This window comes from Nerophis ophidion, linkage group LG06, assembly GCF_033978795.1.
Source record: "Nerophis ophidion isolate RoL-2023_Sa linkage group LG06, RoL_Noph_v1.0, whole genome shotgun sequence".
Lineage (NCBI taxonomy): Eukaryota > Metazoa > Chordata > Actinopteri > Syngnathiformes > Syngnathidae > Nerophis > Nerophis ophidion.
This window is the reverse complement of record NC_084616.1, coordinates 15,921,512-15,945,164: the sequence shown is the minus strand read 5'-3', so window position 1 is coordinate 15,945,164 and position 23,653 is coordinate 15,921,512. Positions and strand designations below refer to the sequence as shown.

Here is a 23,653-nt window from a genome sequence, read left to right as displayed (position 1 = left end):
CTACCTTCATGGACAGTAGTTTAGTCAATAAATCATGTTGTTTCTACTTATGCTACCTTCATGGACAGTATTAAAGTCAGTAAATCACATTGTTTCTACTAATGCTACCTTCATGGACAGAAGTTTAGTCAGTACATCACGTTGTTTCTACCAATGCTACCTTCATGGACAGTAGTTTTGTCGGTAATTCACAATGTTTCTACTAATGCTACCTTCATGGACAGTAGTTTAGTCAATAAATCATGTTGTTTCTACTTATGCTACCTTCATGGACAGTATTAAAGTCAGTAAATCACATTGTTTCTACTAATGGTACCTTCATGGACAGTAGTTTAGTCAGTAAATCACATAGTTTCTACCAATGCTACCTTCATGGACAGTAGTTTAGTCGGTAAACCACATTATTCCTACCAATGCTACCTTCATGGACAGTAGTTTTTTCAGTAAATCACAGTGTTTCTACTAATGCTACCTTCATGGACAGTTGTTAATCAGTAAATCTGTTTGTTTTTACTAATGCTACCTTCATGGACAGTAGTTTAGTCAGTAAATCACATTGTTTCTACTAATGCTACCTTCATGGACAGTAGTTTAGTCAGTAAATCTAATTGTTTCTACTAATGCTACCTTCATGGACAGTTGTTAATCAGTAAATCACTTTGTTTCTACTAATGCTACCTTCATGGACAGTAGTTTAGTCAGTAATTCACATAGTTTCTACTAATGCTACCTTCATGGACAGTAGTTTAGTCGGTAAACCACATTATTCCTACCAATGCTACCTTCATGGACAGTAGTTTTTTCAGTAAATCACAGTGTTTCTACTAATGCTACCTTCATGGACAGTTGTTAATCAGTAAATCTGTTTGTTTTTACTAATGCTACCTTCATGGACAGTAGTTTAGTCAGTAAATCACATTGTTTCTACTAATGCTACCTTCATGGACAGTAGTTTAGTCAGTAAATCTAATTGTTTCTACTAATGCTACCTTCATGGACAGTTGTTAATCAGTAAATCACTTTGTTTCTACTAATGCTACCTTCATGGACAGTAGTTTAGTCAGTAATTCACATAGTTTCTACTAATGCTACCTTCATGGACAGTAGTTTAGTCAGTAAATCAAATTGTTTCTACTAATGCTACCTTCATGGACAGTTGTTAATCAGTAAATCACTTGGTTTCTACTAATTCTACCTTCATGGACAGTAGTTTAGTCAGTAAATCCCATTGTTTCTACTGGTGTTACCTTCATGGACAGCAGTCTGGTCAAGTAAATCTCTGGTATTGCTTTGGCCCGCTCCCTCTCCCTCATGCTGCTCTTCCTGTGTTTGGGGATGTCGGGGTCTTCGCTGCTCTTCACCAGATGCCAAAGTCGGAGCCCCTCCTCTTCTTCGCTCTCCAGCATCGGCGTTTCTATGGAGACGACAGGAGGCTCTTCATTAATGTTTCCACATCTCACAGATCTTCAGGGTTGTAGAGGGAGGCGAGGGTCCTACTTTCTCCAGTCTGGAACACCTGGTTGACCCGAGCGCCGCTGGAACTCTGTGACCGCGCCACGAGGGCGACTGTGGCGCCGTCTGGAACCTGTAGAAGCCGAAGACGAGGTCAGGAGGAGCAGGACTACCAGGGGGCGGCGGTGAGGGTGCCTACCTTGTAGTGCTGCAGCGTGTTGAGTCGCTTCCAGCGGCCTTGAACCACGGCTGTGACGTCGTCGTCCGACAGGGTCAGGTGACCCGCCTGACCCGAACGCCACTCTGCATGTAAAACGTGAAAACCGCGGTCATAACCGATCTGAACCAAGAGCCACAGGCGAAAACGAGCGTTCACCTAAGTCCAAGGTGTCCGCCGCCGGTCTTTGAGAGAACGCCGCTCCTCTGTAAACCTGGTCCAGGATCTTGTCCTTCACCTGCACACAGCACACAGTCTAAGGACAGGACAGGTGAGGAGCGATAAAGACAGAGAGGGACGGGTACCTGTGTGATGGTGTCCATGTCCAGCACTTTGACGGGACACGGTTGGACTTCAGCTCCGTTCTTCACCAGGACTGTCAAAGTCTGAGCACACACACACCCTTAATACTACAGACCGCGCACTCTCACAACCTGTGTCTCGCCACGGTTACCACGGCGCAGTAGTCGATGTCCTCGCGGAGCAAGTGGCTGTCGTTGAGCGTCCTCTTGGCCTTTCCCGTCACCGCGTCCACCGGGCCTTTGTCCACCTGGTACTTGATGGCCCGGTAGAGCATGTAGAGGGGCTCGCCCGCCACCTCCTGCAACGGGAGACACAGAGACGGGTCAGACGGGACACGGGGACACCGGGAGTCAGACAGACATGAACCTTGAGGAAGGAGTAGAGGCAGATGGACATCCAGTTGGTCAACATCTTCTCCACAACCGTCTCCGTCCTGAAACCACAATGGAAAACAGAGGAGGTCGGTGTTTGGTTTGGGAAAATGGCCCTATCAAAATCCTCGCCAGAGGAGGTCGGTGTTTGGTTTGGGACAATGGCCCTACCAAAATCCTCACCAAAGGAGGTCAGTGTTTGGTTCGGGACAATGGCTGTACCAAAATCCTCGCCAGAGGAAGTCGGTGTTTGGTTTGGGACAATGGCCCTACCAAAATCCTCACCAAAGGAGGTCTGTGTTTGGTTTGGGACAATGGCCCTACCAAAATCCTCGCCAGAGGAAGTCAGTGTTTGGTTTGGGACAATGGCCCTACCAAAATCCTCGCCAGAGGAGGTCGGTGTTTGGTTTGGGACAATGGCCCTACCAAAATCCTCACCAAAGGAGGTCAGTGTTTGGTTCGGGACAATGGCCCTACCAAAATCCTCGCCAGAGGAGGTCGGTGTTTGGTTTGGGACAATGGCCCTACCAAAATCCTCACCAAAGGAGGTCAGTGTTTGGTTCGGGACAATGGCCCTACCAAAATCCTCGCCAGAGGAGGTCGGTGTTTGATTCAGGACAATGGCCCTACCAAAATCCTCGCCAGAGGAGGTCGGTGTTTGGTTTGGGACAATGGCCCTGACAAAATCCTCGCCAGAGGTCGGTGTTTGGTTTGGGACAATGGCCCTACCAAAATCCTCGTCAGAGGAAGTCGGTGTTTGGTTTGGGACAATGGCCCTACCAAAATCCTCGCCAGAGGAGGTCGGTGTTTGATTCAGGACGATGGCCCCACCAAAATCCTCGCCACAGGAGGTCGGTGTTTGGTTCGGGACAATGGCCCTACCAAAATCCTCGCCAGAGGAGGTCGGTGTTTGGTTTGGGACAATGGCTCTACCAAAATCCTTGCACATACTAAAACCACGCTAATTTTGCGCTGGCTTGGACTCTCTTTTTGCTTGTGATGTGTTTCTCCGGTTCCCTATGCGGGTGAGTGGGGTCATTCCTCCGTTTTGGCAGACAGACTGCACAGGATTGGCTCTAAAGCGGTTTTCTAAGTACCTGTCCGACAGAACCTGCGGCGTTCAATTTGCCTGGTCCTCCCTGTATTGAAGTGTCTTATAAGGGTTCTACAAGAGGTCCGTCGTTATTTTCCCATCCATCCATTTTCTTCCGCAGCTTAAGCAAAGTAGCCCAGACTTCCCTCTCAAAAGCCAATTCGTCCAGCTCCTCCCGGGGGATCCCGAGGCGTTCCCAGGCCAGCCGGGAGAGATAGTCTTCCGCAGCCTAAGCAGAGTAGCCCAGACTTCCCTCTCCAAAGCCACTTCGTCCAGGTCCTCCCGGGGGATCCCGAGGCGTTCCCAGGCCAGCCGGGAGAGATAGTCTTCCCAACGTGTCCTGGGTCTTCCCCGTGGCCTCCCACTGGTCGAATGTGCCCTAAACATCTCCCTAGGGAGGCGTTCGGCCGGCATTCCGACCAGATGCCCAAACCACCTCATCTGGTTCCTTTCAATGTGGAGGAGCAGCCTCTTTACTCCGAATTCCTCCCGGATGGCAGAGATTTTCACCCTATCTCTTAGGAAGAGCCACTCCACCCGGTGGAGGAAACTAATTTCGGCCGCTTGTACCCGAGATCTTGTCCTTTTGGTGATAACCCAAAGCTCATGACCATAGGTGAGGGTGAGAATGTAGATCGACCGGAAAAATGAGAGCTTTGCCTTCTGGCTCAGCTCCTTCTTCATCATAACGGATCGATACAAGGTCCGCACCGATCTTACGATCCACTCTTCTCTCACTCGTGAACAAGACTCCGAGGTACTTGAACTCCTCCACTTGGTTTCCCATCTATGTAAATAAACGTAGCTCCCGCTGTCTTGCTTTTGATGTTGTTCAGTACCAGCTGACTCAGCAGAGACCGGTGCTAAATGCAGAGGAATCTAAGGTGGTATTTTCAAATGCCAAACGACCGCCATGGAACATTCCAAAAATATCAACCGCTCGTAAGGTTGAACTTGAAATGGTCACGACATTTAAGTAGGTGTGGATCGTTATTGACGAGAACTTATTTTTCAAATCTGACTTTGAAAATCTTCAAAATCAGACTGGGAAAAAGTTAGCTTGATAACATTAGCATGCTAACAGTTAGAATGTGTCAAATACCACGTTATATGACTCTGAGATGTATGGCTACAAGATTAGCTAAAAAGGTTAGCATGCTAATAACATTAGCATGCTAACTTTTTTTTTTTTTTAGAATGCTAACAGTTACCATGTGTCAAGTACCAAGGTATATGAATCTGAGAAGTACTGCTGCAAAATTTGTGACAAAAGTTAGCATGCTACATGTGTCAACGACCAAGTTACATGACTCTTGAGATGTAAGGCTGCAAAATAAGTTAAAAATAAAGTTTGCTTGCTGTAGTTAGCATGCTATTTTTAACATTAGCATGTATCAGAGACAAAGGTACATGACTTCGAGATGTATAGCTGAAACATTATCTAAAAAATTTTGCTTGCTAACATCAGCATGCTAACAGTTCAAATTTGTCAAGTCCAAGGTATATGACTCTGAGAAGTACGGCTGCAAAATTTGCGACAAAAGTTAGCATGCTACATGTGTCAACAACCAGGTTACATGACTCTGAGATGTACGGCTGCAGAATAAGCTAAACAAAAAAAAGTATGCTTGCTGTAGTTAGCATGCCAATTTCAACATTAGCATGTATCAGAGACAAAGTTACATGACTTTGAGATGTACAGTTGAAACATTATCTAAAAAAAATAGCTTGCTAATATTGGCATGCAAACAGTTAAAATGTGTCAAGTACCACGTTATATGACTTTGCAAGATTAGCTTAAAAGGCTAACTTTTTTTTAAACATGCTAACAGTCCCCATGTGTCAAGTGCCAAGGTATGTGAGTCTAAAACTAACTAAAAAAGTTAGCATGCTCATGTTTACATTAGCATGTGCCAACAACCAAGTTACATGACTCTGAGATGTACAGCTGAAAAATGATCCAAACAAGTTAGCTCGCTAACATTAGCATGCTAACGGTTAAAATCTGTCAAGTACCACATTATATGACTCTGAGATGTACGGCTGCAAGATTAGCTAAAAAGGTTAGCATGCTAATAACATTAGCATGTTAACTTTTGTTTTTAACATGCTAACAGTTACCATGTGTCAAATACCAAGGTATGTGAGTCTGAGATCTACGGCTGTAAAACTAACAAAAAAAAGTTTGCATGCTTATGTTTACATTAGCATGTGTCAACGACCAAGTTATATGACTCTGCGATGTACAGCTGAAAGATGATCTAAACAAGTTAGCCTGCTAACATTAGCATGCTAACGGTTAAAATGTGTCAAGTACCACGTTATATGACTCTGAGATGTACAGCTGCAAGATTAACTAAAAACGTTATAATGCTAATGACATTAGCATGCTAACGTTTTTTTTAGCATGCTAACAGTTAAATTGTGTCAAGTACCATGTTATATGACTGAGATGTACAGCGGAAAAATTATCTAAAAAAAGTTAGCTTGCTAACATTAGCATGCTAACAGTTCAAATGTGTCAAGTACCCCGTTATATGACTGAGATGTACAGCTGCAAGAGTAGCTAAAAAAGTTAGCATGCTAACTTTTTTTTAGCATGCTAACAGTTAAAATGTGTCAAGTACCATGTTATATGACTCTGAGATGTCCCGCTGACAAATGATCTAAAAAAAAAAGTTAGCTTGCTAACATTAGCATGCTAACAGTTCAAATGTGTCAAGTACCACATTATATGACTGAGATGTACAGCTGCAAAAGTAGCTAAAAAAGTTAGCGTGCTAACTTTTTTTTTAAGCATGCTAACAGTTAAAATGTGTCAAGTACCATGTTATATGACTCTGAGATGAACCGCTGAAAAATGATCTAAAAAAAGTTAGCTTGCTAACATTAGCATGCTAACGGTTCGAATGTGTCAAGTACGTTATATGACTCTGAGATGTACAGCTGCAAGAGTAGCTAAAAAGTTTATCATGGTTTTTTTTTTGTTTAGCATGCTAACAGTTACCATGTGTCAAGTACCAAGGTATGTGACTCTGAGATGTACAGCTGAAAAATGATCTGAAAAAAAGTTAGCTTGCTAACAGTTCAAATGTGTCAAGTACCACGTTATATGACTGAGATGTACAGCTGCAAGAATAGCTAAAAAAGTTAGCATGCTAATGTTTTTAGCATGTTAACTTTTTTTTTTAGCATGCTAACAGTTACCATGTGTCAAGTACCAAGGTATGTGACAGATCTACAGCTCAAAAATGATTTAAAAAAAGTTAGCTTGCTAACATTAGCATCCTAACGGTTAAAATGTGTCAAGTACCACGTTATATGACTCTGAGATGTACAGCTGCAATATTAGCTAAAAAGGTTAGCATGCTAATGTTATTAGCATGCTAACGTTTTTTTTAGCATGCTAACAGTTAAAATGTGTCAAGTACCATGTTATATGACCCTGAGATGTACAGTTGAAAAATGATCTAAAAAAAAAAAAGAGTTAGCCGGCTAACATTAGCATGCTCCAGCTCTCGATATCCGGCGCCGTACCTTCTTAGCATGAGTTTGGGGTTCTTGGCGACGTACTGCTGGACCAGGTCCTGCAGCAAAGTCTTCATGACCTCGGTGAAGTACTCCAGCTTGTCGTGCAGCGCCATGGTCAGCAGACTGGCCACGTAGCCGCGGTCGCGCTGGGAGAAGCCCTGCTGGGCTTCCAGCGTGTGAATGAACTGAGGGCGCAGACAAAGAAGCGGGACGTTAGCCGTCGGCCGTTCGCCTGCCGTTTGCCCGCCGCCGGTGGCCACGCCCACCCTGGTGAGGAAGAGCCTGTTGTTGAGCAGGTTGTTGAGCTGGCGGAGGCCCTGCTCCACCGTGTGCCTCCTGGACTCCGGCAGATCCAGGTGCCGACTCAGAGGCGCCGCCTGGTGGCCGGGGAAGAAAACTCTCTCCGCATATGTGCGGTAATCCAGCAGGGGGAGACCGGGTCCTCCCACGTCGCTGCTCAGGTCCATCATCTCAGTCATCAGGTCTGCGCCCGGGAAAGGAGCGAGCAAACGATTAAAAGCCCGGCTGAGACTTTGGAACCGAGGCGAGGTTTTGGCTGACCGGTGAACTCCTTGCGACACTGATCGCCCACGTTGATCTCCAAGGTTTCCAACTGCAACAGGACCTTCTTGTAGTCTCTGAGGGCCTGCTTGCTCTTCCTCCTGCAGCACAAACATCCGTCAGCGTGCCGGTCTTGGCGGGGGACAGCCGGCCGGCTCACCTGTACACCAGGATGACCACCAGCACCGACAGGATGACGAGCGCCGCCCCCGCCCCCAGACCGATCTGAGCGGGCAGTGGGATGGGGGGCAGCAGGGAGTCGCCGTCGTACTGAACCGTGCCCAAGTCCACCTGCAGGTGTCCCATCAGCACCTGGGGGCCCACAGAAAAACGTGCCTCTTTATTAGGAACATCGCAGATTTGGAGTTGGTGACGTTTATTGGACCAACTCCAGGTCACCGGCGCAAAAATATATACGGTGCAAAAAATGTTGAAAATGAAACGTAAATACAAAAGAAGTATCAAAGCTGCAAGCAGCAATGGACGGGACCGACTTTTGCTGGTGTTTCCTGCCTTTACCCATTCAACATATCTTTACCTGCACGTTACCTTCCCTGCATCCTGGGGTCACACTGGTCCTTCTTTCTGTCACCCATACACGCTGGTGCTTCCTGCCATCACCCAGACAACAGATCTTTACCTGCACATTACCTACCTTCTCTGTATCCTGGAGTCAAACTGGTGCCTCCTTATTTCACCCAGTCAACATATCTTTACCTGCACATTACCTTCCCTGCATCCTGGGGTCACACTGGTGCTTCTTTCTGTCACCCATACATGCTGGTTCTTCCTGCCATCACCCAGAAAAAAGATCTTTACCTGCACATTACCTACCTTCTCTGTATCCTGGAGTCAAACTGGTGCCTCCTTCTTTCACCCAGTCAACATATCTTTACCTGCATGTTACCTTCCTTGCATCCTGGGGTCACACTGGTGCTTCTTTCTGTCACCCATACACGCTGGTTCTTCCTGCCATCACCCAGACAACAGATCTTTACCTGCACATTACCTACCTTCTCTGTATCCTGGAGTCAAACTGGTGCCTCCTTATTTCACCCAGTCAACATATCTTTACCTGCACATTACCTTCCCTGCATCCTGGGGTCACACTGGTGCTTCTTTCTGTCACCCATACACGCTGGTGCTTCCTGCCATCACCCAGACAACAGATCTTTACCTGCACATTACCTACCTTCTCTGTATCCAGGAGTCAAACTGGTGCCTCCTTATTTCACCCAGTCAACATATCTTTACCTGCACATTACCTTCCCTGCATCCTGGGGTCACACTGGTGCTTCTTTCTGTCACCCATACACGCTGGTGCTTCCTGCCATCACCCAGACAACAGATCTTTACCTGCACATTACCTACCTTCTCTGTATCCTGGAGTCAAACTGGTGCCTCCTTATTTCACCCAGTCAACATATCTTTACCTGCACATTACCTTCCCTGCATCCTGGGGTCACACTGGTGCTTCTTTCTGTCACCCATACACGCTGGTTCTTCCTGCCGACCCAGACAAAAGATCTTTACCTGCACATTACCTACCTTCTCTGTATCCTGGAGTCAAACTGGTGCCTCCTTCTTTCACCCAGTCAACATATCTTTACCTGCATGTTACCTTCCTTGCATCCTGGGGTCACACTGGTGCTTCTTTCTGTCACCCATACACGCTGGTTCTTCCTGCCATCACCCAGACAACAGATCTTTACCTGCACATTACCTACCTTCTCTGTATCCTGGAGTCAAACTGGTGCCTCCTTATTTCACCCAGTCAACATATCTTTACCTGCACATTACCTTCCCTGCATCCTGGGGTCACACTGGTGCTTCTTTCTGTCACCCATACACGCTGGTGCTTCCTGCCATCACCCAGACAACAGATCTTTACCTGCACATTACCTACCTTCTCTGTATCCAGGAGTCAAACTGGTGCCTCCTTATTTCACCCAGTCAACATATCTTTACCTGCACATTACCTTCCCTGCATCCTGGGGTCACACTGGTGCTTCTTTCTTTCACCCATACACGCTGGTGCTTCCTGCCATCACCCAGACAACAGATCTTTACCTGCACATTACCTACCTTCTCTGTATCCAGGAGTCAAACTGGTGCCTCCTTATTTCACCCAGTCAACATATCTTTACCTGCACATTACCTTCCCTGCATCCTGGGGTCACACTGGTGCTTCTTTCTGTCACCCATACACGCTGGTTCTTCCTGCCATCACCCAGACAACAGATCTTTACCTGCACATTACCTACCTTCTCTGTATCCAGGAGTCAAACTGGTGCCTCCTTCTTTCACCCAGTCAACATATCTTTACCTACATGTTACCTTCCCTACATCCTGGGGTCACACTGGTGCTTCTTTCTGTCACCCATACACGCTGGTGCTTCCTGCCATCACCCAGACAACAGATCTTTACCTGCACATTACCTACCTTCTCTGTATCCTGGAGTCAAACTGGTGCCTCCTTCTTTCACCCAGTCAACATATCTTTACCCGCACATTACCTACCTTCTCTGCATTGTGTGGTCACGCTGGTGCTTCCTGCTTTTAAGCGGCCATCTTGAGACGGCAGCAGCGCAGCAGCATCGGCGCAGCAGTTCTTTGAAGTCTCGTAAAAATCAAAACCGGAGCAGTTATTAAAACTATTTTCTCAACTTTTAATCAGAAGGGGTTCGATCTCTCTCCTGTGCGAATTTGAAGCCGACACGACAAACGCGCTCAGAGGAGATAATGTTTGAAAAAAGGTGACAGGTTTTTACAAGACTTTTGTTTTGAAAGGGTAATTGCCAACTTCTTGTTGATTTTTGCTAAAGGATGTGAATGAATGAAATGTAGGTCTAAATGAGACCTACATAGAGGTTTTTGTTTCATGTCTCTATGACATTCCTACCGGAAGTTACAAGCAGTTTTGTCTGTGTTTTCTTCCTAGGAGCAGTTTTGTCTGTGTTTTATTCCTAGGGGGCGCTAGACCACATTTTTGAGTTTTATTTACATTTTTTTTCTTTTTTTTAGATCGCAATTTTGGCCAGTCCTGATGTGTTTGTCCAGTTTGGTGAGTTTTTAAGCATTTTAAGGGTGTCAAATTACAGCTCAAAGAGGCAAAAATGACAGTTTTTAGGAAACTTTTGTTTTGAAGGGTTTTTTGCCAACTTCATGTTGATTTTTGCTGAAGGAGGTCAGTGTATGAAATATAGGTCTAAGTCAGACCTACATAGAGGTTTTTGTTTCATGTCTGTACGACATTCCTAACGGAAGTTACAAGCAGTTTTGTCTGTGTTTTTTTCCTAGTGGGCGCTAGAGCGCAATTTTGAGTTTTGGGTTTTGGTTTTTTGATTAAATCGCAATTTTCGCCACTCCTGATGTGTGTGTTAAATTTGGTGAGTTTTGAAGCATGTTAAGGGGGTCAAACTACAGCTCAAAGAGGCGGCGGTATAATAATAATAAAACTTTAGAAATACAATAGGGTCCTCTCTCCCAAAGAGACATTCTGTCCCTAAAAAGAAGCAAAAACATGTCTTTGAACCTACCAAGAAGAAGGCTTGTAAAACTCCACTGTGTAGAATGGGAAGCAACATGAAGTTGTTCCTTCCTTTCATGCATTGTAATCAACAGAAAGATCTTGTCGTGACCCAAGAACTACAAAAGTGAAGAAAAAGCAGGACCAGACTCCCCTCCAGGCACCGCTTCTTTGAACTGTTTTACGACCTTCTCTGTGAACCGTTTACGACCCCCGGCACCCTTAGAAGCAGCTGTTGTCATTAGGTCAGAGAAAGTCCAAATAAAGCGTGCTGGAGACCAGACGTTTCTCCTCAAATTGAGCCAAATTTAATTTTGTCTCTGTTTGAGTCTTTGCTTCTTGTCCTGTTTAATAGATGTCATCAGTGTTGGAACCTGACAGCAGGAGTGAAAAAAAGTCAACAATCCCCAAACACCGTTTGCACCGTTCTCCAACTCTCCAGAACTGACCTGTTTACCTATTCCCACCCCACGGGAGTGTCCCTTAAACAGTCCCAAGCCCCTCCCTCGGGCATACCACTGATAGGGAAAAGGCTGAAAACACAAATTTGAGTGGTGTTCGGGTCTGTAGGACCCGTTTTCATTGAAAAATGATACAATTATTTAATTTTTCAAACTGAGACTCACTGACTTTGGCTCCTTTTCTGTTAAGAACATATATCAGAATACATATTTAATGACCAAAAAAGGAAATGAAAAATTGAAAAAAAAATGTTTCACGTTTATGTATTTATCCATCTGTAAGTGTAAAACATGAGGGCCTGCCTTGCTATTTAAGAAGCTGTGCATTAAAAGGGCTGTTTAAGACAAAATTTTCCTAGGGGACGGGATTTTTTCACGTTTTTTTTTCTCCTTCATGTTTTTTTTCACTTTTGTTTTTTCCACTTTTTTAACGTTTTTTTTTTTTGTGTTTTTTTCACGTCAAGGTTTATCTATTTATCCATCTGTATGTGTAAAACATGGGAACCTGCCCTGCTATTTAAGAAGCACTGCATTAAAGGGGCTGTTTAGGACATTTTTCTAGGGATGGGATTTTTTCAGGTATTTTTGTTTGTATTTTTCACGTTTTTAAAAAAACATTTTACGTTTAAAAAAAAATGTTCTTCTATTTCCCCCCCGGCCCCCACGTTTTTTATTTTTTTACATCAAGGTTTATTAATTTATCCATCTGTATGTGCAAAACATGAGGGCCTGCCCTACTATTTAAGCAGCTGTGCATTAAAAGGGCTGTTTAAGACTAAAATTTCCTAGGGGATGGGATTTTTTCATGTTTTTTTTTCTTCATGTTTTTTTTTCACTTTAGTTTTTTCCACTTTTTTTTCCATTTTTTTAACGTTTATTTTTTTTTTCACGTCAAGGTTTATTTATTTATCCATCTGTATGTGTAAAACATGGGAGCCTGCCCTGCTATTTAAGAAGCACTGCATTAAAGGGGCTGTTTAGGACATTTTTCTAGGGATGGGATTTTTCAGGTTTTTATTTTTCACGTTTTTAAAAAAATGTTTACGTTTCAAAATTATTTTTTTTCTATTTTTTTTCCACCCCACATTTTTTTTTTACATCAAGGTTTATTAATTTTTCCATCTGTATGTGCAAAACATGAGGGCCTGCCCTTCTATTTAAGAAGCTGTGCATTAAAAGGGCTGTTTAAGACTAAATTTTCCTAGGGGATGGGATTTTTTCACGTCATTTTTTTCTTCATGTTTTTTTTTCACTTTTGCTTTTTCCACTTTTTTAACGTTTTTTTTTTTTTTTTCACGTCAAGGTTTATCTATTTATCCATCTGTATGTGTAAAAGATGGAAACCTGCCCTGCTATTTAAGAAGCACTGCATTAAAGGGGCTGTTTAGGACATTTTTCTAGGGATGGGATTTTTTCAGGTATTTTTGTCTGTATTTTTCACGTTTAAAAAAAAAAAATTTACGTTTCAAAATTTTTTTTCTTCTATTTCCCCCCGGCCTCCACATTTTTTTTTTTTTTTACATCAAGGTTTATTAATTTATCCATCTGTATGTGCAAAACATGAGGGCCTGCAATACTATTTAAGAAGCCGAGCATTAAAAGGGCTGTTTAAGACTAAAATTTCCTAGGGGGTGGGATTTTTTCACGGTTTTTTTTTCTTCATGTTTTTTTTTCACTTTTGTTTTTTCCACTTTTTTTTCCATTTTTTTAACGTTTATTTTTTTTTTTCACGTCAAGGTTTATCTATTGATCCATCTGTATGTGTAAAACATGGGAGCCTGCCCTGCTATTTAAGAAGCACTGCATTAAAGGGGCTATTTAGGACATTTTTCTAGGGATGGGATTTTTTCAGGTTTTTTTGTTTTTATTTTTCACGTTTTTAAAAAAATGTTTACGTTTCAAAATAATTTTTTTTCTATTTTTTTTCCCCCCCACATTTTTTTTTTACATCAAGGTTTATTAATTTATTCATATTTATGTGCAAAATATGAAGGCCTGCCCTGCTATTTAAGAAGCCGTGCATTAAAAGGGCTGTTTAGGACTAAATTTTCCCAGGGGATGGGATTTTTTCATGTGTTTTTTTTCTTCATGGGTTTTTTTTTTCACTGTTTTTTCCCCACTTTTTTTTAACTTTTATTTTTATTTATTCACTTTTTTTTCACATCAAGGATTATTTACTTATCCACAGTTAATACTTTTTTCATGTCAAGGTTTTTTTTTTTTTTTTTCTTACATATTTTTTTTTCTATGTTTTAAAATATTTTTTTTCAAGTTTTTTTCTTCTCACCCACATTTTTTTTTCACGTCAAGGTTTATTTATTTATCCATCTGTATGTGTAAATAACGGAGGCCCAGCCCTGCTATTTTGGAGGCACTGCTTTAAAGGGGCTGTTTAGGACAACATTTTCTCGGGGAGGGGAGTTTTTCAGGTTAAAAAAAAAAAAAAAAAAATTCCCATTTTTACATTTTTTTTTACGTTTTAGAAGTTTTTTTTTCAAGCTTTTTTGTTTCCCCCCACATTTTTTTTTCACATCAAGATTCATTTATTTATCCATCTATATGTGTAAAACGTGGGGGCCCGCCCTGCTATTTAAGAAGCAGTGCATTAAAGGGATTGTGTAGGACAAGACTTTTCTAGGGGACGGGATTTTTTCACATTTTTAATTTTTTTTTTTTTTGCATACATTTTTTTTCAAATTTTTTTTTTTTAAGTTTTCACATTTTTTTCCCCCAAATTCCCCCCCCCCCCAACATTTTTTTTCATGTCAAGGTTTATTTATTTATCCATCTGTGTGTGTAAAACATGGGGGCCCTGCTCTGCTATTTAAGAAACACTGCATTAAAGAGGCTGTTTAGGACAACACATTTCTAGGGATGGGATTTTTTCATGTTTCGGGGGGGATTTTTTTTCAGTTTTTTTACATTTAAAATTTTTTTTTTCTTCACCCCACTTTTTTTTTTTCATGTCAAAGTTTATTTATTTATCCATTTTGTATGTGTAAAACATGGGGGCCTGCCCTGCTATTTAAGAAACACTGCATCAAAGGAGCTGTTTAGGTCAACATTTTTCAAGGGGACAGGATTTTTTTCACATTTTATTTTTTCTCCCACATTTTTTTTTAATGTTTAAAAAAAAAATGTTTTCTTTTTTTTTTTCTTTCCCCCCCACATTTTTTTTCACATCAAAGTTTATTTATTTATCCATCTGTATGTGTAAAACATGGGGGGGCCTGCCCTGCTATTTAAGAAGCACTGCATCAAAGGACAACATTTTTCTAGGGACGGGATTTTTTTCGTTTTTTCCCCCCCCCTGCATTTTTTTTTCATGTCAAGAAATTTTTCACATTTATTTTTTTCCCCCCACATTTTTTTATTTCGCTTTAATTTTTTTTCTTCTATTTATTTATCCATCTGTATGTGTACAACATGGGTGCCCGCCCTGCTATTTAAGAAGCAGCGCATCAAAGGGGTTGTTTACGACATTTTTCTCAGTATTTTTTGCCACTTGTGCCAGCTCTTCTGAAACATGTTGCAGGCATCAAATTCCAAATGAGCTAATATTGGCAACAAATAACAAAGTTATCCAGTGTGAATATTAAATATCTTGTCTTTGCAGTCTATTTAATTGAATATAAGTTGAAAAGGATTTGCAACTTATATTTGTTTTTATTTACTATTAACACAACAAACTAACCTGGAGGCGGGGAAGACCGCCGCTGTCGTCCGCGCTCATGGGCTGGACGGCGGGAGGCTCGCAGTACAGGTGGGTGCTGTCCAAGGTCTTCACCTCGCACTCCTGGTCTCCCAGCAGAACCGTCACTTCCTGTCTGGACATGGCGCGCGTCATGTCCTCGCCCTGGTGGACGACAGCGGGGTTACGTCGCGGGCGAGACCCCCAGCGGGCGAGACGAGGCCTCACCTCCACGGCGATCACGCCGCCGGCTTTGAAGCGATATGGTGCGTCCGGCGCTTCCCGGTTGAGGGGGAAGAGGCGAGGGTTGGGGTGGTAGGTGAAGGTCTTGCCCTGAGAGGAGGACAGACCTGAATCCGGGCAGACAGCCGGGACAGCTGCAGGCGTACCTTGATGCTCTCGTAATGGACTCGCACGTTGTCCATCTGGAACCAGACGCCCTTGACTTGGACCTCCGACGGGACCGCAGGCGTGGGACAGGTCATCTGCGAGGAGGAGAGGACGGAGCAGCGCTCGGACACCGTCTCCACCGTGCCGTTGAAGACCACCTGCTGCCTGGCGCTGAGCAGGGCCACCCGTCTTCGCCGCCGCCGCACCCTCTGGACGTCCACGGGCTCCACCCACACGGACATGACCGCCCGCTGCACCACGTCCAAGTTCCTGCCGCTCGCCAACACCAGACGCCCGCCGCTGAGCACACAGGAAGTCGGCATCAGCCCGCGCGCCCGCCACAGACCGCCGTGAGGTGTCCTTCTTACGCGTAAAAGCTCTCCGTGGGCGTGGCGTTGGTGATGACGGGGTCCTCCACGTAGCGGAACGTCACGTTGGGACTGGAACGCTCCGCCTTGCCGAACAGAACCCGGACTAGGACTTTGCCGGTCTGGTTTCTGGAAGGAGTCTGGCACACCAGCTGCTTGTCGCTGACCTCCTCCAGTCTGAAGCACACCAGGGACACGTCAGACCAGGGAACACAGGAAATGGACATAGACAGAAGAAACAATACATCCTATTGTCTACCTGCACGGCAGCCATTTTGTGCCCGGCAGAACATTTCTCACTCAGTGTGCTACTCTTTGTGTTTTGTAGGTATTTATTTTTAACCTTTTTTTCCAGTTTTGCTGGCTCAATTTGAATCCGAAGAAAAACAATACGGGGGTTTGAAACGTTCAGTAAAGTATCCACAGCGTTGTCGACACTGCTGCAAAGAAGATTAACTGAGGTAGAGTGGTAAAATGTGTGTGTCCAACACATAGACTTTTCCTTGCCCTTTTGTGGGTTCTTCCGAGGATGTTGTAGTCGTAATGATTTGTGCAGTCCTTTGAGACATTTGTGATTTGGGGCTATATAAATAAACATTGATTGATTGATTGACTTTCGGTTTTGATCTCCACCACGAACAAAAGGCACGTGTGGAGAGCAAGCGTTTTCTCCAACGCTGGTATTGTTATTGTTTGTATTTACTCCTTTTTTGCACAACACATTTTTTTACTACAATTAAAATGTCAGCTTTGTTATTCAAAATATAGTCCATCCATCACCCCCTTCTTATGTTTATAACACACACACACACACACACATATATATATATATATATATATATATATATATATATATATATATATATATATATATATATATATATATATATACATATATATATATATATATATATATATATATATATATATATATATATATATATATATATATACATACATATATATATATATATGGATATATATACACACATATATATACACACATATATATACACACTGGGTCAGGAAAATACACAGAGGCTATATCATCCCTACCAGCCTGTTTCGCAGGTTTCCCTGCTCGTCAGAGGATTTTATCAGGAAAAAACAAAGAGGCTACATCACCCATACAAGCCTGTTTTGTAGGTTTCCCTGCTCGTCAGGGGATTTTATCAAGAAAAAACATAGAGGCTATATCATCCCTACAAGCCTGTCTCGCAGGTTTCCCTGCTCGTCAGGGGATTTTATCAAGAAAAAAAACAGAGGCTATATCATCCCTACAAGCCTGTTTTGCAGGTTTCCCTGCTCGTCAGGGGATTTCATCAGGAAAAAACACAGAGGCTATATCATCCCTACAAGCCTGTTTCGCAGGTTTCCCTGCTCGTCAAGGGATTTTTTTCAGGAAAAAACACAGAGGCTATATCATCCCTACCAGCCTGTTTTGCAGGTTTCCCTGCTCGTCAGGGGATTTTTATCAGGAAAAAACACAGAGACTACATCATCCCTAGAAGCGTGTTTCGCAGGTTTCCCTGCTCGTCAAGGGATTTTACCAGGCAAAAACACAGAGGCTATATCATCCCTACCAGCCTGTTTCGCAGGTTTCCCTGCTCATCAGGGGATTTTACCAGGAAAAAACACAGAGGCTATATCGTCCCTACAAGCCTGTTTCGCAGGTTTCCCTGCTCGTCAGAGGATTTTATCAGGAAAAAACAAAGAGGCTATATCATTCATACAAGCCTGTTTTGCAGGTTTCCCTGCTCGTCAGGGGATTTTATCATGAGAAAACACAGAGACTACATCATCCTTACCAGCCTGTTTCGCAGGTTTCCCTGCTCGTCAGGGGATTTTATCAGGAAAAAACACAGAGACTACATCATCCATACCAGCCTGTTTCGCAGGTTTCCCTGCTCGTCAGGGGATTTTATCATGAGAAAACACAGAGACTACATCATCCTTACCAGCCTGTTTCGCAGGTTTCCCTGCTCGTCAGGGGATTTTATCAGGAAAAAACACAGACTACATCATCCATACCAGCCTGTTTGGCAGGTTTCCCTGCTCGTCAGGGGATTATATCAAGAAAAAACACAGACGCTATATCATCCCTACCAGCCTGTTCGCGGGTTTCCCTGCTCATCAGGGGATTTTATTTTATTTTTTTAAATACAAGCCTATTTCGCAGGTTTCCCTGCTTGTCTAAAATCCCTTGACGAGCAGGGAAACCTGCGAAACAGGCTGGTAGGGATGATGTTTTTAGTTGACCTAACGTATATTCCGCTCTACCCCAGTATTGAGCACTGTATAACGGACAAACCACAGAAACCTGGACTATAATATATATATATGTATATATATGTATATATGTCTTAATTCGATTATCCAGAGAATAGTACTCGATACTGTGGTAGAGCACAATATATATGTGTGTGTGTGGGGAAAAATCACAAGACTACTTCATCTCTACAGAACTGTTTCATGAGGGGTTCCCTCTTTCATCAGGAGATTTTTAATGATTGAGGGAACCCCTCATGAAACAGTTTTGTAGAGATGAAGTAGTCTTGTGATTTTCCTACACACACACACACATATATATATACACATGCATATATATATATATATACATATATATGTATATATACTGTATACATACATATATATGTATATATATATATATATATATATATATATATATATATATACATATATATGTATGTGTATACATTTGTATGTGTGGGAAAAATCACAAGACTACTTCATCTCTACAGAACTGTTTCATGAGGGGTTCCCTCAATGATGATTGAGGGAACCCCTCATGAAACAGTTCTGTAGAGATGAAGTAGTCTTGTGATTTTTCCCCACACACACACATATATTGTGCTCTACCACAGTATCGAGTACTATTCTCTGGATAATCCAATCAAGACACACATATATATATATATATATATATATATACTCTCAAAAACGAAATATTACACAAATTGTCAATTCAACAATTTCATTTTCACGTTAGTTTTTTTTTTTCACACTGTATGATAGAAAGACTTCTCGTGCGCCTGGAACATTCCAGCGCATGCTCTCCGATCAGCGCACTTTCGAGGGGTTCCGTTGGCGATGCACCGCTTCCAAAACGCCCAAACAAATTGGTACGTGTCTGCTGCATGTTTAAAAAACGAAGCAAAACGCCACAGAATGTCCAGTAAATGAGTGTCTCCATGGCTAAACCGTCTCCATGGCGAAACCGTCACCAAATTGGCACAAAGTACCAAATTGCATGCGCAGTCTTAGTAGATCACACGCAGCACGGCGACTAATAGTACACGCTGTTTTATAGTTTGCACAAGCAGTTTAGCGGGTACTATTTTAATTTTAATAAATGAAAATATGGACTTTTGTCCAGGATGGAACCAATTATTGATGTTTAGGTTATGACTAGTTTCATTATACAAACCCTGTTACACCAGTATAAAGTACTAACAGGAAGTGGGCGTGGCACACACCTGTAGCAGGGGTGTGACCCCAGGAATACGCTCAGGTTGGACGTCTGGCCCGTCAGCAGCTGTCGTCCTCTGACGGTCACCCGGGTCCCTCCGGAAAGTGGACCTCTGTTCGGGGTCAGGTCCAGGATCCGAGGGTCCTGAAGGCGACAGCGTTCCAACTTTGCTCCTTTTGCTTTTTCTTCCAGTGTGTCCGACGTGTCCTCACCTGATAGCTGAAGTTGATGATGGACCTTCCTGGTGGGCCTGTTCCCACGGTAACCAGGACAGGCCCCGCCCTCTGCTTCTGGCTGGCCTGTAGTCGACACACAACCCTGCAGTCGGCACAAAACGCAAATGTGTGACCGCCCGGCGTGTGTGTGTGTGTGTGTGTGTGTGTATGTGTGTGTGTGTTCTTGTATTTCTCCCCCGTATGAGGAGGTGTGAAGAAGTGATGACATAAATCAAAAAAGGAGGGGTTTTCCACATTGACTGTGTGTCGCTTTTAAAAGTGCTCCCCCTCTGGTCAACATATGAAATAACAAGTGTGTGTACGAAATTGAAATTTGGCCTTTGGCCAAAAAAAATGCGTATATAGAGACATACTTTAATAATTTGAAGTAAATAATGAAGATTAAAAAATAATTACAAATGAACAAACAAAAAAAGATTTTCTCACAATGTGTCGACATTTTCTTATTAAATGGGGAACAATTTCTCATATTCTTGTTTCTGTAATATTGCGATATTTTCTGGTAAAACCATTACTTTTTTTTATGTAAAAGTTTTACTTTTTAATGCAAAATGGTGACATTTGTCATATAAAAATGTTAATTTTATCACAATACTCCCCTTTTTTTGTTGTTCTTGTAAAACTGATATTTTGTGAGTAAAATGATGATTTTTGTCATCATTTTGCCAAGTCAAATTAGGGTTAGGGTTATTATTGTAATATTACCAATATTTTAAAGTTTTCTTGCAAAATTGTGACTTTTGTTGAGTAAAATTATTACTTTTTTCGTAAAATTGCCAAAATTTTAAGCTTTTCTTGCAAAATTGCAACCATTATTGAGTAAAATTCCAACTTTTATCATAAAATTGCACAAATGTTCAGTTTTTATTGTGAAATTTTGACTTGCGTTGAGTAAAATGACGACTTTTATTATAATACTGCCAAAAATTTAAAAATTTTGTTATGAAATTGTCACTTGTGTCGAGTAAAATTACGACTCTTTTTCACAAAATAGCCAAAATGTTAAGCTTTTCGTGCGAAATTGAGACTTTTGAGTAAAATTCCAACTTTTATCATAAAATTGCACAAAACTTCAGTATTTCTTGTAAAATTTTGACTTGCGTTGAGTAAAATGACGACTTTGATTATAATACTGCCAACATTTTTAAGTTTTCTTTTAAAATTGTGACTTTTGTTGAGTAAAATTACGACTCTTTTTCACAAAATAGCCAAAATGTTAAGCTTTCCTTGCAAAATTGCGACCATTATTGAGTAAAATTCCAACTTTTATCATAAAATTGCACAAATGTTCAGTTTTTATTGTGAAATTTTGACTTGCGTTGAGTAAAATGACGACTTTTATTATAACACTGCCAAAAATTTAAAAATTTTGTTATGAAATTGTCACTTGTGTCGAGTAAAATTATGACTCTTTTTCACAAAATTGCCAAAACGTTAAGCTTTTCTTGCAAAATTACGACTGTTAGACTAAAACTCCAACTTTTATCATAAAATTGCACACATTTTCAGTTTTTCCTGTAAAATATTGACTCACGTTGAGTAAAATGACGACTTGTATTATAATACAGCCAAAATTTTTAAGTTTTCTTATAAAATTGTGACTTTTGTCGAGTAAAATAACGACTCTTATTTATAAAGTTGCCAAAATGTTTAGCTTTTCTTGCAAAATTGCGACTTGCGTTGAGTAAAATGATGACTTGAATTATAATACTGCCAACATTTGAAAGATTTCTCATAAATTTGTGACTTTTGTCCAGTAAAATTACGACTCTTTTTCACAAAATTGCCAAAATTTTAAGCTTTTTGTGCAAAATTGCGACTGTTATTGAGTAAAATTCCAACTTTTATCATAAAACTGCAGAAATGTTCAGTATTTCTTGAAAAATATTGACGTACATTGAGTAAAATGACGACTTTTATTATAATACTGCCAAAACTTTTAAGTTTTCTTATAAAATTGTGACTTTTGTCGAGTAAAATTACGACTCTTTTTCACAAAATTGCCAAAATGTTAAACTTTTCTTGTAAAATTGCGACTGATATTGAGCAAAATTCCAATCAGTATCATAATATTGCACAAATGTTCCAGTTTTTCTTGTAAAATTTTAACTTGCGTTGAGTAAAATGACGACTTTTATTATAATACTGCCAACATTTTAAAGTTTTCTTATAAAAATTGTATTTTTGTCGTGTAAAATGACAACCCTTTTCGTAAAATTGCCAACATGTTAAGCTTTTCTTGTAAAATTGCGATTGTTATTGAGTAAAACTCCAACTTTTATCATAACATTGCACAAATGTTCCAGTTTTTCTTGTAAAATTTTGACTTGCGTTGAGTAAAATGATGACTCTTATTATAATACTGCCAATATTTTAAAGTTTTCTTATAAAGTTGTGACTTTTGTCGAGTAAAATTATGACTTTTTTCGTAAGATTGACAAAATGTTAAGCTTTTCTTGTAAAATTGCAGCTGTTATTGAGCAAAATTCCAACTTTTATCACAATATTGCACAAATGTTCAGTTTTTCTTGTAAAAGTTTGACTTGCATTGAGTAAAATGACGACTTTTATTATAATACTGCCAAAATGTTTAAGTTTTCTTGTAAAATTGTGATTTTTGTCGGTAAAATGACGACTCTTTTTCATAAAATTGCCAAAATGTTAAGCTTTTCTTGTAAAACTGCGACTGTTATTGAGCAAAATTCCAACTTGTATCATGATATTGCACAAATGTTCAGTTTTTTTTGTAAAATTTTAACATGCGTTGAGTAAAATGATGACTGTTATTATAATACTGCCAATATTTTAGAGTTTTCTTATAAAATTGTGATTTTTGTCGCGTAAAATTACGACTTTTTTTGTAAAATTGCCAACATTTTAAGCTTTTTTTGCAAAATTGCGACTGTTATTGAGCAAATTTTCAACTTGTGTCATAATATTGCACAAATGTTCAGTTTTTCTTGTAAAATTTTGACTTGTGTTGAGTAAAATGACGACTTTTATTATAATACTGCCAAAATTTTTACGTTTTCTTATAAAATTTCAATTTTTGGTGTGTAAAATGACGACCTTTTTTGTAAAATTGCCAACATGTTAAGCTTTTCTTGTAAAATTGCGACTGTTATTGAGCAAAATTCCAACTTGTATCATAATATTGCACAAATGTTCAGTTTTTCTTGTAAAATTTTAACTTGCGTTGAGTAAAATGATGACTGTTATTATAATACTGCCAATATTTTAAAGTTTTCTTATAAAATTGTGATTTTTGTCGAGTAAAATGACGACTTTTCGTAAAATTGCCAACATTTTAAGCTTTTTTTGCAAAATTGCGACTGTTATTGAGCAAATTTTCAACTTGTATCATAATATTGCACGAATGTTCAGTTTTTCTTGTAAAATTTTGACTTGTGTTGAGTAAAATGACGACTTTTATTATAAAACTGCCCAAAATTTTACGTTTTCTTATAAAATTTCGATTTTTGGCGTGTAAAATGACGACCCTTTTTGTAAAATTGCCAACATGTTAAGCTTTTCTTGTAAAATTGCGACTGTTATTGAGCAAAATTCCAACTTGTATCATAATATTGCACAAATGTTCAGTTTTTCTTGTAAAATTTTAACTTGCGTTGAGTAAAATTATGACTGTTATTATAATACTGCCAATATTTTAAAGTTTTCTTATAAAATTGTGACTTTTGTTGAGTAAAATTATGACTTTTTTCGTAAAATTGCCAAAATTTTAAGCTTTTCTTGTAAAATTGCGACTGTTATTGAGCAAAATTCCAATCAGTATCATAATATTGCACAAATGTTCCAGTTTTTCTTGTAAAGTTTTAACTTGCGTTGAGTAAAATGACGACTTTTATTATAATACTGCCAACATTTTAAAGTTTTCTTATAAAAATTTGATTTTTGTCAAGTAAAATGACGATCCTTTTTGTGAAATTGCCAACATGTTAA

General features: G+C 40.6%; 1 protein-coding gene across 2 annotated transcripts in view; it reads right to left on the bottom strand.

The window, feature by feature from the left end:
- The window catches only part of plxnb3 (plexin B3), a 151,306-nt gene that overhangs the window by 22,570 nt on the left and 105,083 nt on the right, over positions 1–23,653 (bottom strand). For both annotated transcript variants that reach the window (XM_061902769.1, XM_061902770.1), the window contains 17 exons: positions 19,670–19,775; positions 19,465–19,601; positions 15,968–16,144; positions 15,599–15,899; positions 15,438–15,542; positions 15,213–15,374; positions 7,689–7,840; positions 7,529–7,629; positions 7,234–7,451; positions 6,974–7,152; positions 2,339–2,405; positions 2,124–2,270; positions 1,975–2,055; positions 1,829–1,907; positions 1,652–1,755; positions 1,498–1,585; positions 1,248–1,414 (listed from right to left, as the gene is read on the bottom strand). In XM_061902769.1, coding sequence (XP_061758753.1) covers positions 1,248–1,414; positions 1,498–1,585; positions 1,652–1,755; positions 1,829–1,907; positions 1,975–2,055; positions 2,124–2,270; positions 2,339–2,405; positions 6,974–7,152; positions 7,234–7,451; positions 7,529–7,629; positions 7,689–7,840; positions 15,213–15,374; positions 15,438–15,542; positions 15,599–15,899; positions 15,968–16,144; positions 19,465–19,601; positions 19,670–19,775 — 2,371 coding nt within the window. The remainder of the gene's footprint in view (positions 1–1,247; positions 1,415–1,497; positions 1,586–1,651; positions 1,756–1,828; positions 1,908–1,974; positions 2,056–2,123; positions 2,271–2,338; positions 2,406–6,973; positions 7,153–7,233; positions 7,452–7,528; positions 7,630–7,688; positions 7,841–15,212; positions 15,375–15,437; positions 15,543–15,598; positions 15,900–15,967; positions 16,145–19,464; positions 19,602–19,669; positions 19,776–23,653) is intronic.